The sequence below is a fragment of the Microcaecilia unicolor genome, chromosome 9 (assembly GCF_901765095.1).
Source record: "Microcaecilia unicolor chromosome 9, aMicUni1.1, whole genome shotgun sequence".
Lineage (NCBI taxonomy): Eukaryota > Metazoa > Chordata > Amphibia > Gymnophiona > Siphonopidae > Microcaecilia > Microcaecilia unicolor.
The window spans coordinates 43120355-43134308 of record NC_044039.1 but is presented as its reverse complement, the minus strand read 5'-3'; the positions used below and the strand labels follow the sequence as shown (position 1 = coordinate 43134308).

The 13954-nt window shown below is 45.8% G+C and overlaps 1 protein-coding gene across 1 annotated transcript in view; it reads left to right on the top strand.

The window, feature by feature from the left end:
* The first annotated feature begins 490 nt into the window (after positions 1 to 490).
* Positions 491 to 13954, top strand: part of WNT5B (Wnt family member 5B) — a 269199-nt gene continuing 255735 nt past the window's right edge. Inside the window, 1 exon segment of the mRNA XM_030215576.1 lies at positions 491 to 1303. Coding sequence (XP_030071436.1) covers positions 1298 to 1303 — 6 coding nt within the window. The 5' untranslated portion in view covers positions 491 to 1297.

Genomic DNA, 13954 nt, shown 5'->3' with positions numbered 1-13954 from the left:
TTATTTAATTTAAAAAGTTCACCTTTTCTGCCATTCGGATTTAAGAACGTTCTAATTTGGGAACAAGACTATTCCTCATTACAGCTGCAGCTGTGGTGGCCAGGGAGGGCGATCTGCTCCCGGTAACAGCTTTCAGATGTTGGTAAGTGAAGCAGGGGCTTGAGGGGTTGGGAAGGGGCGGCTGGTAAGCTGTTGCCTGTCGCCCAGAAAGTGACAGTCGCATCCCCCAAGTGTCACTGGTTTTGCAGGTGGCAGTCTCCAGCCTTGTATGCTGCCGAGGAAACCGGACTCGGCCGAGCTCCCGCTAGCTCGATCGGTACAATCGTCTGATGATCAACCATCGGCCTGGCCTCCTCCTTCGGGGACTTTTTGCTGCTGGGAGCCTGGGAGGGGCCGAAGTGCAGGGGAGGCGGGCTTAGGGCGGCCCCTCTCTCTCTCTCTCCCCGAGACCTCCGGCCCTTCACTCCAGAGGCGCCACCCCCGGCTCAAACTTTGCGCTTGTCCCAGCGGAACCCGAAAGCTGTGCTGAGCTTGTGCCGGATCGGTGGCGGAGCAGCGGGCACTGCAAACGGTGCTGAAAGGAAAGGCAACGTCCCGGCCGGTGTTAGGGGTGGGCTTGAGCCGGTGACCCCTCCGAGACAGACAGAGAGAGTGCGGATCTCGGGGACCCAGGCAAGATCAGGTGGCACTACAACAGCAGCAATGGAGTTAGGCACGGATTGGACTGCTTTCAAGGAAGTTGATTTGCAATAAATGAAAAAAAGAAAGACTTAAACCCGAAAAAGTAAGCGACACTGAGCACGAGAGTAAAACTAGAGCCACCGGGAAGCCAGGGCATCGCTAGTTTAGTGCATTTGAATGACGAGATTTGCAGCCAATGAACTGCGAAGGGGCAGAAGCCACATGGTGGAGTGGAAACCCTGAGCAGCTCAGCAGCAGCGACCCCTGCAGGAGGTGCTGGGCGGTGTGACCCTGACTTGGGGGGGCAGCAGGTGACTGACCTAGAGATTAGCGAGTCGTCCTCTATGTAAGATGCTCCGTGGGAGCAACGGGAATAGCCAGGAAAATCACCGCTCGGTACCAAAAGCAACCAGGAACAATTTTCAGCCCCAGAGGTTTTTACACAGGTCAGGTGTGTTTTCCCGTACGGTCTAGTGGCGTTGAACTGCTGGATCCCTTGAAAGTTCACCGCCCCAGGACCCTCCAAACTGAGAAGAGAAAGTCCATTTTCTTACCTCCATCTCTGTAAACCCCAGGGAGGATCCAGGCACTGGAGTAGCAGCCGACTTCGCAGGAGATGCAGGTAGGAGGACCTGGGGGATTGTTGTTTCTCTTGTGCAAATGTCATGCGTGCTCCTCCTAGCCCTGAGATGAAGACTGCAGACCGAGTTTCATTTCTTTTCTGTTTTGTTTTCTCTGCCTGTCAGTGAACTGATGAAAAGAAAACCAACAGAAGCGTGTCAAAGAGCGCCTTGGGTTCTTTACACAGGGGGTTTGTTTGTTTGTTTTCGGCTCGGCTTTTTCCTGTTGTTTTCACTCATATAAACCATTTCCCCTGATTCAGAGGTTTCTATTTTATGTTTCCATTTATCCCTTTGTCTTCTCTAATTCTTTATCCTTGGAAAACTGTTGTTTCCCCTCTGAAAGGTTACAAAGTTTCCTTTGGTTTGCATCCATTCCTTTCTGTTTGGGGTTACCCGTGTTGGTTTGGCTTTTTGTTTCTACTTGTTAAAAGTTAAAGCAATTAAAAAAAAAAAAAAGAGCATCCAACTCTAGTTACAAAGAATAAAGACTAGAAGAGCCTGAATGTCTTAAACAAACCCTTAAACATGAGAGATGTTATCATCTTTATTACATATCGGTATAGAAATAATGATTGTAGTATTGTAACTAGTTGCATACATCTGCTGTACAGACTGATTGTCAAACGTATTGACATCCTGATGGACTGTTCCTCCTTCCCACCCACCCCCCTTTCAGAAAATGCCTGGGGTTTGAGGAAATGGGCCCTTTTTATGACTCCTGCTGCCTGTATTTACATTTGCTGTAATCCCAGAAACAGAAAAAGCACTCTTGTAGGCTTTGCAGGTGGTGGGATAGTGTTTCCCAGTAACTCCACTTTTGGAGGCCCTCATTTAGACTGCACAGCAAGCTGAAGATTGAAAGTTGAAATTATCCACTTTGATCAATGCCCTGCTCATTTCTTTTATGGGATCCTAGTACTGAGTGACACAGGCTACATAGCAGCCAGCTACCCTGGGGCTATCTACTGTCTGTATTACTTTGTCATAGGAAACTCAGATTTCACTTTTGAACCAGATAAGAGCATAAGAAAAGCCGAAGTGAGTCAGACCAAGGCCCATTGAGTCTAGAATCCTGTGTACCACAGTGACCAGTCTGGGTTGCAAGATCCCAAACAGTAGGTAGCAATGATGTGCCCTAACTCATTGTAGACATCACCCATATCTGTCTGGGATGGAAGAAGGTGTCTTGTTATATCAGGGCTAATAAGCATTTATATGAAGGAACCAATCTGATGTCTTTCAAAGTCTGTGCTCTGCACTGTCCAAACAGGAGATTTGGTTCCATTCTCAGCCCTGGCTCTGCTCCTTCTGGCCCCGATGCTCCGAAGCAAACATGGGCGGTGGAGGCCATTAGTACCAGATTAGCGCCTGCATTAACTAGCGCAGAATGATCGGAAGGCTGTAGCGTAGGAAACAAGTGCACCATGGATTAGCACAAATGCAATGTTAATGTAGTCAAATGGATGTAAATGGGGTCATTTCCTGTTCCCTCCCAATGCTCAGAATACAGCGCACAAAGCAAAGCCGCCTTACCTCTGCAGAAAATAACGCCAACTCGGAGCAGGCATTAGGGCGTTTGAAGAGAGGATTCCTCTTGACTCTTTCTTTCAAATCTGCCAGTTTTGATTGGTTTTGGAAGCAGAAGGACGTCCATGCAAGCCCAAGCGCTGGTTGTGATAAACAAATGTGTGTGAGTCAGAGCACATCCAAAAGTGAAAGCATACATTGGCATCTGTTTACTGCATTTAAATATAAGCGTTCCAAAGTAAAAAAAAAATTAAATTAAAAGGCTTATATTTATAGGTGCACAAAACAGAAACCAATGTGTGCTTCAGAATATGCACCAGCGATAAAGGTATTTCACCAACTGGAAACCGGCACCTCCTCCTCCTTCCCTCCTCCCCTCGGGCGTTCTGGGCTTAGCGCACAACTATTGAACGCATGTGTCTGGCACCATCCTCCTTCTAACGTCTAAACAACTCCCTAAGACTGAATGCTATGAGCGCACTTATGTTTGCATCTCATTAGCATCGAGCATTAGGGAGTTGTTGAGGCATACTGTTCCAGCGCTATTTTTCTGGCGTTCAGTACAGCGCCAGAGTTTTGAGCATCAGGGCCACTGGTAACTTCTTGTGTAGCAGCCACAGTGCTTCAAAGTAATTTAGTACTGATTTTTTTAAAAATAAGTACTGTGAACCATAATGTTTATCTTTGCTGTTAAATGTGTAACAGTTTCTTATGAGATGTTACTTTTTGTGCAAGGACACAAGAGGTAGATTTATACAGTTACATAATAACCTATGGAACTTTGTATGTCTAAGTGCTTTGAAAATGAGCCCCACTGTGTTCCCTCACATCACTTTTTGTGTGCGTGTGTGTGTGTAGGGGAGTCGGGGTTGAACTGTGATATTTTAACTTTTCAAAAACGTGTCTTAAAGCAGCTGAGAATGCATTCAGTGGCCATCTTCCTGTAGCGGTCATTATTCCTTTTATGCAGACTGCTTGGGATGTACTACTTCTAGCTGGGCTGAAAATGTAACCATAATAAAATCTTGCATGTTGGACACATGACTCCATGGAGTTGCTTCGAAGAGAGAATGACAAAAAAAGGGGGACTGTTTTCCAAGGTCCAAAGTAATTCTAGAAAGATGCTTTTTCTTTTTTGAATAAAATTGTCAGCTACTTTTTAACAAGTAGCACTCACACCTCTTTGAAGAGAAGCCTGGTTAAGGTATGTATTTATCAGAAGCTCATTCTATTATTAAGCTTAATTTTCTTTACAAATTTGTTGTCTAGGAAAGCAACATAAACATATATGCACGTACCATCTTATTTTGATCTGGGTTTTGGAAGCACTTAAGAGGGCTGGTTTACTGCACAGTCGCTTTGCAGAATTGTGCTTATATGGAAGAAAACAAAATGCACCGAAACATGCAAAAATAGATAACTTTCCAGCGCTTTTCAGAATCTTTCACACAAAGCACACTTTTGCACTGACTTTACAAAATGCTGTTTGCAGTATTTAAATTAATAAGCTACTGTAATGTAAATTCATGCAAAGCAGCTCATTAATGTGCAATTTTGTGAAACTGGCGTACAAAAAAAAGATTTTGTGGGCCTGCTTTTGCAACCCCTTCCACCAAAAATCCTGCATCTCAGTGAGGTGGAGTTATTGTGTATTGATGACATTTCTGGACTGTCTAGTGTTACAATAGTATTTATTTACTTATTTATTGGGATTTATTAACCTTTATGAAGCAATTCACCCAAGCAGTGTAGAGCAGGTACAGTTTAACATAAACGTACAATTTTGTTGATAATATAAGAATAGGAAAATGACCAAATATAAATACAATGAATGAGCTAAAATTGGAAATAACAAATTGAACCCTAATAATAGGACTAATATGACACAGTATGAGAAATATATACATTTAGCAGCACTGCAGAACAATCATATAACAGAAATATAATGAGTGGAGGAGTGGCCTAGTGGTTAGAGCACCAATCTTGACATCCAGAAGTGCCAGGTTCAAATCCCACTGCTGCTCCTTGTGATCTTGGGCAAGTCACTTAACCCTCCAGTGCCCTAGGTTTATAAGCATAGACTGTGAGCCCTCCAGGGACAGGGAAATACCCAGTGTACCTGAATGTAACTCACCTTGAGCTACTACTGAAAAAGGTAAATCCAAATAAATACATAAAATAAATATCACGCTTATTTTCGAAAGAGAAGGACGCCCATCCTTCGACACAAATCAGGAGATGGGCGTCCTTCTCGCAAGGTCGTCCAAATTGGCATAATCAAAAGCCAATTTTTTTACACCCTCGACTGCTTTCTGTCGCGGGGACGACCAAAGTTCATGGGGGTGTGTCGGCAGGGTAGCGAAGGGACTGGGGCGTGATTAGGAGGTGGTCGTCCTCAGCCAATAATAGAAAAAAGAAGGGCATCCCTGACGAGCACTTGGCCGACTTTACTTGGTCCATTTTTTTTCACAACCAAGCCTCAAAAAGGCGCCCGAACTGACCAGATGACCACCGGAGGGAAACGGGGATGACCTCCCCTTACTCCCCCAGTGGTCACTAACCCCCTCCCACCATAAAAAACAAGTTTAAAAATACTTTTTTGCCAGCCTCAAATGCCATACTCAGGTCCTTCGCAGCAGTATACAGGTCCCTGGAGCAATTGTAGTGGGTGCAGTGTACTTCAGGCAGGCGGACCTGGGGGGGGGGGGGTTGTGGGGCTCAGCACCCAAGGTAAGGGAGCTATGCACCTGGGAGCAATTTCTGAAGTCCACTGCAGTGCCCCCTAGGGAGCCCGGTTGGTGTCCTGGCATGTGAGGGGGACCAGTGCACTACAAATGCTTGCTCCTCCCATGACCAAAGGGCTTGGATTTGGACGTTTTTGAGATAGACGTCTTTGATTTCCATTATCGCCAAAAATTGAGGATGACCATCTCTAATGTCGACCTAAATGTCAAGATTTGGGCAACCCCGACCGTATTATCGAAAAAAAGATGGAAGTCCATCTTGTTTTGATAATACATATTGCCCTGCCCCTTCGTGGCACCGTCCTTATAGTTGGGCGCCCTTAGAGATGGTCTTCCCCGTTCGAAAATGCCCCTCCACGTCATTACAATACAAACAATTCCATAATAGACAACATTTAAATAACAGAGATATGATACCAATGGAATACCTAATAAGTATTTATATATTTTTTCAATATTTAGCATGTCCTCCAGGTAAAGCCCAGAATAGGTTATATTAAGACAAACATAATCAAATAAACATATAAATATCAAAACCAGACTTCAAAACTGATATAATCCATAAATAATGAGTGAATAAACTAGAGGGAAACAGCAACACAAATCATGCATCAGAGGTGATAAAGTGTAGTGGGCCCATCTTGAGAAGGCGGAGCCTCAAGATTGGAGGAAGCAAGATTTGTTTATGGGAGGACCCAACACGGCCCGTGTTTCAGCTGAAAGCATGCGTCAGGGGTCGTTTAATGATAGCCTCCATAAGTGATGCTTATAGTCTTGCATCCTTCTGCAATAGCAAATGTGTAGCTGAAACATGGGCCATGTTGGATCCTCCCATAAATAACTTTTGTTTCCTCTGGTCTTGAGGCTCTGTTGCCTTCTTGTTCCCATATAGGCCCTCTACCTTTATCTCCTCTGATAATCCATAAATAAATCATAAAATCAATAACAGATAACTAGGCAGTTTTAAAAATAACAATTTTTAATCGTTTTCCTAAACCCCCAAAATTTATCAATAGATTGAAAAAGAAAAATGAGCTTATCCCAAGAAAAGATAACAGAGTGGGAATACGCACAGGAACAGGCCTGTTCGAGGCACAAAAATCTGGCCAGAGGCTGGACAAAAAGGTCTCTTTCTTTGTGCATTAGAATACTCAAATAACATAGATATGATGCTAATGCTTTTCCTACTATATAGCTTATTGTGTAGCCGAGGGGCCAACTGCAGATATATAGACGGGGACGAGATGGGTAGTACAGAGTCCATTGGGATAAATAGATGGGTTGCTAAACTGAAGGCAGGTTCTATCAGGGGCGTAGCTACGGGGGGCCATGGGGGCCTGGGCCCCCGCAAATTTCATCCGGACCCCTGGTTTGGCTGGCGGGGGTCAAAATGTGCCCCCAACCTCGGGCTCTGACCCCCTCCCACCATGAGGTCTGGGTTCTATATGCAGTTAAATAAAATATGAGAAACTGTTCTAAGTTAAAAGGTGTGGAGCAAGCTAGTGGGTAGTGGTGAGTCAACATTCTTAGGAATTACTGGGAATGGGCCAGCAAAATGGATGCCTTGCGAGCTCAAAGCCTACCCCAGTGGTTCCCAAACCTGGTCCTAGAGGCATCCCAGCCAGTCAGGTTTTCAACATATCCATAATAAATATTCATGAGATAGATTTATATGTAGTGGAGGCAGTGCATGCAAATCTCTCTCATGAATATTCATTGTGGGTATCCTGAAAACCTGATTGGCTGGGGTGCCTGGCCTACCCCAAATTCAGGGCTTCCCAAGCCTGTCCTGGAGACCCAACACTTAGTTGTATTTTCAGGATATCCACAGTGCATAGTTAGGCGCTGTTTCTAGGATAGCGCTTAGTACCAGGAACTGCAACTACATTTTGTAGGGATCTGTACCTAATTTGGACTTAGCATGCTGAAAAAGGCTTATTACAGGACACACTAAAGTGTTTTCCAGTGATATTCCCTTTTTGTGTGCGGTATTTTTTTTAAATTTTTGGAAGGTGCATGTCTGGGGCAGAGAATGGGTATGGAAGTACTAACTGAATAATGCAGGGTTAACGCGGGAGCCCCTTAGGCTTCCTAAATAGGAGGCAGTAAGGGCTCCTGCATTAATTATTTGCAGTTGCTGTGCACTAATGACAACATTAGCACATACTCCACAAATAAAAAAAACAACAACAAAATGCCCTATTTTATGGACACGCTAGAAATGGGCTTAGCATGCGGGAACATTTCACGTATCACATCTTAACAGGGCTGCCAAGAGATGAGCTGGGTCCAGGGCAGGACTGCCACTGCTGCTGCTCCCCCCCCCCCCCCAGGACACCACTCCCCCCAGGACGCCGCTACCACTGCTGCCACTCTCCCTGACACCACTTGGAGGGGCATAATCGAATGGGGCGGCCAAGTTTTCCTGAGGACGTCCTCGCAGGGCGTCCCCGCGAAGGGGCGAGGAAACCTGTATTATCGAAATAAGATGGGCGTCCATCTTTCGTTTCGATAATACAGTCGGAGACACCCAAATCTCAACATTTAGGTTGACCTTAGAGATGGTCGTCCCAGAGTTTCGGCGATAACAAGGACGCCCATCTCAGAAACGACCAAATCCAAGCCATTAGGTCGTGGGAGGAGCCAGCATTCATAGTGCACTGGCCCCCCTCACATGCCAGGACACCAACTGGGCACTCTATGGGGCACTGCAGTGGCCTTCAGAAAAAGCTCCCAGGTGCATAACTCCCTTACCTTGTGTGCTGAGCCCCCCAACTCCCCCCCAGGTCCACTCCCCACAACTGTACACCACTACCATAGCTCTTAGGAGTGAAGGGGGGCACCTAGATGTGGGTACAGTGGGTTTGTGGTGGGTTTTGGAGGGCTGACATTTACCCCCACCAGTGTAACAGGTAGGGGGGATGGGCCTGGGTCTGCCTGCCTGAAGTGCACTGCAGTACCTACTAAAACTGCTCCAGGGACCTGTGGGAACTGCATACTGCTGTCATGGAGCAGCAGTTGAGGACGCCCAAAATCGGCTTTCAATTATGCCGATTTGGGCGACCCTGGGAGAAGGACGCCCATCTTGCAATTTGTGTCAAAAGATGGGCGCCCTTCTCTTTCGAAAATAAGCCTGATAGCCAGGCCAGATTGGGGGAGCCGGAGCCCAAAGTGGGGAAGGGCACATTTTGCCCCACCTCCCTGCCCCTCCCCCCACTGCAACTGCACATACCTTGGCTGGTGGGGGTCCCCCAAGCACTGCCAGCAGAAGTCTTCCCTCTATCACTGTTCTCTGCCGCATTGCCTGCCCAGTACAGCTGCTTCTCCTTCTGTCGCTCGTGCTCAGTTTCATCAAACCCAAGTACGTGCGATGTGAGCAGAAGCAGGGCAGGTAATGAGAACAGTGCTGGAGGGAAGGATTCTGTTGGTGGGGCTTGGAGACCCCTGCCAGCCAAACCAGAGGCTCCAAATTCAACTGTGTCTGCTCCTCCCCGGTCTCTATGGGGGTCCGGCTCTAGGGTCTGTCTCTCTTCTACCTTCGGGACCCGGGTGATTGCATTAACATGATCACTTAGGTCCTGTCAGGAGCAGGAGCGAGACAGACCCCGGCACCAAGCTCCCTTTGGAGGTCAGGCCCTTGGAAATGTTGCCCCCCTGCATCTTAGTAAAAGGCCCCTTAGCTTGTATCTGAAACATGGAGGGTTAAGTGACTTGTCTCTTCACAAGGAAATCCTGCTTCTCAGCCTGTTGTCCTAACCATTAGACTATTCGTCTACTTAAAAACAAAAATCTTGCTCCCTAGATCCCCTTCAACCACCCCCTGTGACTCCAGACTTACCCCTAAATTGTCAGTGATCCTGGCCTGGTGGCACTATCCTGAAAACTGGCATTTCTTGACCCTAGTGGTATATTCTTTTAAACTGCTAGGGATCAGGCAACACCATTTTTCAAGATGGCACCTCTACCTGCTAGATTAAGAGCAAGTGGGCATCACTCCTGCCTTCTTTATGGATTTATACTTTGGAGACAAATCTGGGGTTGGGAGGGGGGTCAGCGGAAAATACTGGTGGAAGACCTTATTTTAAAGGTGTTGGTCTTCCACCAGGGGTTTGGGACCCTTGCTGGGGGGGGGGGGGGAATAGGGTAGGAAGACAGTGTCTCATATAAGGATAGTGGCCTCTTTTAAGAGTCTTCCACTGTAACATGAAAGTGAAAGCTTTTTAAAAATGTTGCTTGTGTTCCCATGGACAGAAACATATAAATATCCCAGTGATGACACCACAAGTAGCAACCTTGTGAAAAATTGCACTGGATTCAAATGAGCTGATTTGCACTCAAAGCAGAATTTCATCCAAAATGGCTAGTAACCCATGAACAGTTTTGAAAGTACGCTGACCTCGGGGCCCTTTGCACAAGATCACACACAAAGCCTGTGTCACAAGGAAGTTTGGAATTCATATGTGATGACTACCTCTGAGTCATAGACTAGTCCTCTAACCACTAGACTTCTCCTCTTCCTTTATGTGCAAGATTAATAAGATAAGGAAAATACTGGAGATTGTACGTGATGAGTTTCTCATAGGACCTAGATCTCTCCAAGAGTAAGGATGGTTACCATACATGAGAACGCACACAGAAAATATTTCTGTAGCTCCAGGGTGAGAATGTTATCTGTGTCAATTTCTTGACATGTCAGTTCAGATCAGGATGTACAGCGCTGCATGTATTTCATTCTAAGCCGTGGCTGGATAGAGGGCTTCATTCTGTAACCAACTGAGACCTTTCCATTCTGATTGTGTGGTTCCGTTTTTCCCCATGAATAAAGCCCTGCTATGTGGCCACATACTAGCTGCCTAGAAAAGTTGAGCCTGGCTGGCTGTTGGAGAGGGTGGTGAATTTTTGCCTCCACCTTGGTTTGTTCGTTTTCTTCATTTGACTGTTTGCACAGATGGGTTAAGGCTCCATCTGGAATGAACCTCCTTGTCCCACCCTGTGGCTGAAATAATAGTGTTTAATCTGTGATTGGCTGTGGATAACTTTCTGGCCTCCAATTTCTCGTATTCTCCTCTTTCCTAAAAGAAGAGTCTGCACAAGGGAAGCAAATTGAGTTTTCTTTCCATTCATTCTTGGACGAGTCCCCGTTTTCTGTAGGTGAATAAAGTGCTTTAGCCTTAGATGACAAGGCACAGTTTATGGCCAGTGTTTAAACTGTCCCAGAAAGTGTAAACATTTACAAATGTTTGTACAGACATGGAATATGCACTTCCCATCTCCCTCAGTCTGAAACACAGGGGACTAAAAGGACAACCTTGGGTTTGGATGTCAGAGTGTTTGCTGGAACTCAGCTTTTTTAATAAGTTCAGTATGAATTTTGTAGAAGCTGACACTGCTGCATTCCCTAATTCAACTATCTATGGCTAACCAGAATGAATCAGACCTTATAAACAGTGTTTAATTGACTGACATAACAGTGACCTTTCTGATTTCCAGGACCTCCATTGCAGATCTGCCAACATGGGGATTTAATGCACAGCTTTAGTTCTTATTAGGATGAGCTGCTTGCAAAGAAATGGTATCCTATATAATAATTCTCACCTCCAACGTTCTGACGCTGCCTGGGACTGTGGCTCCCTCGGATGTGGTCTGCTACGTGCGGTAGATAACACTGACGTCATACATCCCTTCGAGTATGCTGCTTTCCCTTCTCTTCGCTCTGACTCTGGTCCCGCCCTTGCGCAAACAGGAAATGAGGGCGGGACCAAAGTCAGAGATCAAAGCGAAGAGAAGTTGAAAGGCAGTACACTTGCTGAGTCTGTTCGCTCTTCAATGCTGCCAACGGGACCCCGGTAAGAGAGGGGGAGAGGGGGGTTGGCAATTTTAGGGGGGGAGATTGGCACTCAGAGGGGGGACAGAGCGAAGGAGAATGACAGAGGGAGGGAGGGGGCCTGCAACTCGGAGGGAGAACAGAGTGAAGGAGAGTGACGGAGGGAGGAAGCCATGGAAAACGGAGGGGAGGAAAGGGGGCCGTGGGACTTGGGGGGGGGGACAGAGGGAGAGAGCGAGGAGGGGGAGGAAAACCTTGCTGGCGCCCGTTTCCTTTCATACTGAAAAGGGCCTTTTTTACTAGTTCAACAATAATAGTGCGTACTCTTCTTAAAGAGTGCACACTATCCCCCTAAATTCTATAAGGGGCGCTAAAAATTGGGCATGCAGTTGAGAGCACAGGGGTCATTCATGAGCATAACAAAATTAGGGGCCCTTTTACTAAGCCGTGTAAGTATCTACGCGCGCCCAACGCATGCCGAAATGGAGTTACTAGTTTTCTTGCAATAAAGATTTGATTTCCATCATTACGTCTCCTCCGGTTTTTGAAAAGAGCCTACTCTTCCTACTCTTTGCTTCTGCATCCTTTGTTGTAGGAAACCAATACACCTCCACCCTTTTTGGGTGGTTATCTTTGGATTTGTTACTGCCCAACTACCATGTGGCTCTTGTAGTAATTTCATTTTTTCTTGCACGCGGCCGAAAAGTATTTTTTATTTTTGGTCGCTCGTAATGGACACGCGCCAAGTGGCATTTGGCATGCATAGGCCATTACCACCTGTTTACTGTGTGAGTCTTTACCACTAGGTTAATGGCTAGTAAGGACTCAGACCCAAAATGGACGTGCAGCAATTTTCATTTTGCCGCACATCCATTTTCGGCAAAAATAAAAAAAAAGGTGTTTTTTACAGGCGTGATAAAAAATGGATCGGCGCCTGCCTAAAACCCATGCCTACACTACCGCAAGCCATTTTTCAGCGCGCCTTTGTAAAAGGACCCCTTAGTTAATTGACCCTAAATTGGCTGTAAGTCAATTGGCGTCATCAAGTTCTAATTTGTAGTTATGCATATAAATGACACCCCACTATTCTATAAACTTGGTGCCCAGATTCTTTGGTGTGTAACTCCGAGGGAGGTGTGGATATGGGAGAGGCATGGGCAGGTCAAGGGCATGGCGAGCAATTGGTTCTAAGTTATAGGATACTGTCGGTTACATGCGTAACTGTCAGTATTTGGGCGCAAGAATTGACACCAGCCATTGACATGGTGTATGTGCCATGCCTAGAGTGAGGTGCCAAAATGCAGACTTATGCTAGTATTTTATAAGGGCAACTACGTGCAATATTGCCGATATTGGATTGGTGCTTAGTGCCCACATTTTTGGAGCCTAGGTTTTAGTGCCCTGTACTGAATTGAGCCCTAGGTGTAAAAAGGTTGCATTTTTCTTAAAGGGTGCGCACTACGGGGGTCTTTTACTAAGCTGCAGTAGTGTTTTTAGCTTGTAGTAGAAATCAGCTGGCAGTAAATGCTGTTCAAAATTCTGCTGCATGACTAATATTCCGCCAGTGCCGTTATGCTCATATTAGCCCTCTCCTCAAGTCACTTCACTGGCCTCCTATCCATTTCCGCATACAGTTCAAACTCCTCTTATTGACCTATAAGTGCATTCACTCTGCAGCTCCTCAATACCTCTCCACTCTCATCTCTCCCTACACTCCTCCCCGGGAACTCTGTTCACTGGGTAAATCTCTCTTATTTGCACTCTTCTCTTCCACTGCTAACTCCAGACTCCGTTCCTTTTATCTTGCTGCACCATATGCCTGGAATAGGCTTCCTGAGTCGGTACGTCAAGCTCCATTTCTGGCCGTCTTCAAATCTAAGCTAAAAGCCCACCTTTTTGATGCTGCTTTTAACTCCTAACCCGTATTCACTTGTTCAGAACCCTTATTTTATCATCCTCACTTTAATATTCCCTTATCTCTTGTTTGTCCTGTTTGTCTGTCCTAATTAGATTGTAAGCTCTGTCGAGCAGGGACTGTCTCTTCATGTTCAAGTGTACAGCGCTGCGTACGTCTAGTAGTGCTATAGAAATGATAAGTAGTAGTAGTAGAGACGCCCATTATAGTCCTATGGGAATCTTGGCGTTTACCACCAGCTGATTTATACCGTGAGCTAAAAACGCTATCGTGGCTTAGTAAAAGACCCCCTATGTGCAAAGAGAGCTCAGTCTTCTTAAAGAGTGTGTACCCTTTTCTGGTAGTGCATATCTGCATGCATGATGGTTTGCGCATATGCATTCGTTCAGAACAAAAAATAAATGGAAAAAAATCACATGGGAAATTTTGTAGTTGCCCATCCCTCCTTGTTGTGCCCTTTATTACTTTCTGGTGTTGGTTGAAACCTGGAGAAAATAGAAGTAGTGTTTTCTCTGGAGAAGCTCTAGAGGGTTAGAAACAAAATTGAAGAGGAATGTTTCCTTAATCCAGTGGTTCCCAAACCTGATCCTGGAGGCACCCAGCCAGTCAGGTTTTCAGGATTTCCACAATGAAAATTCAT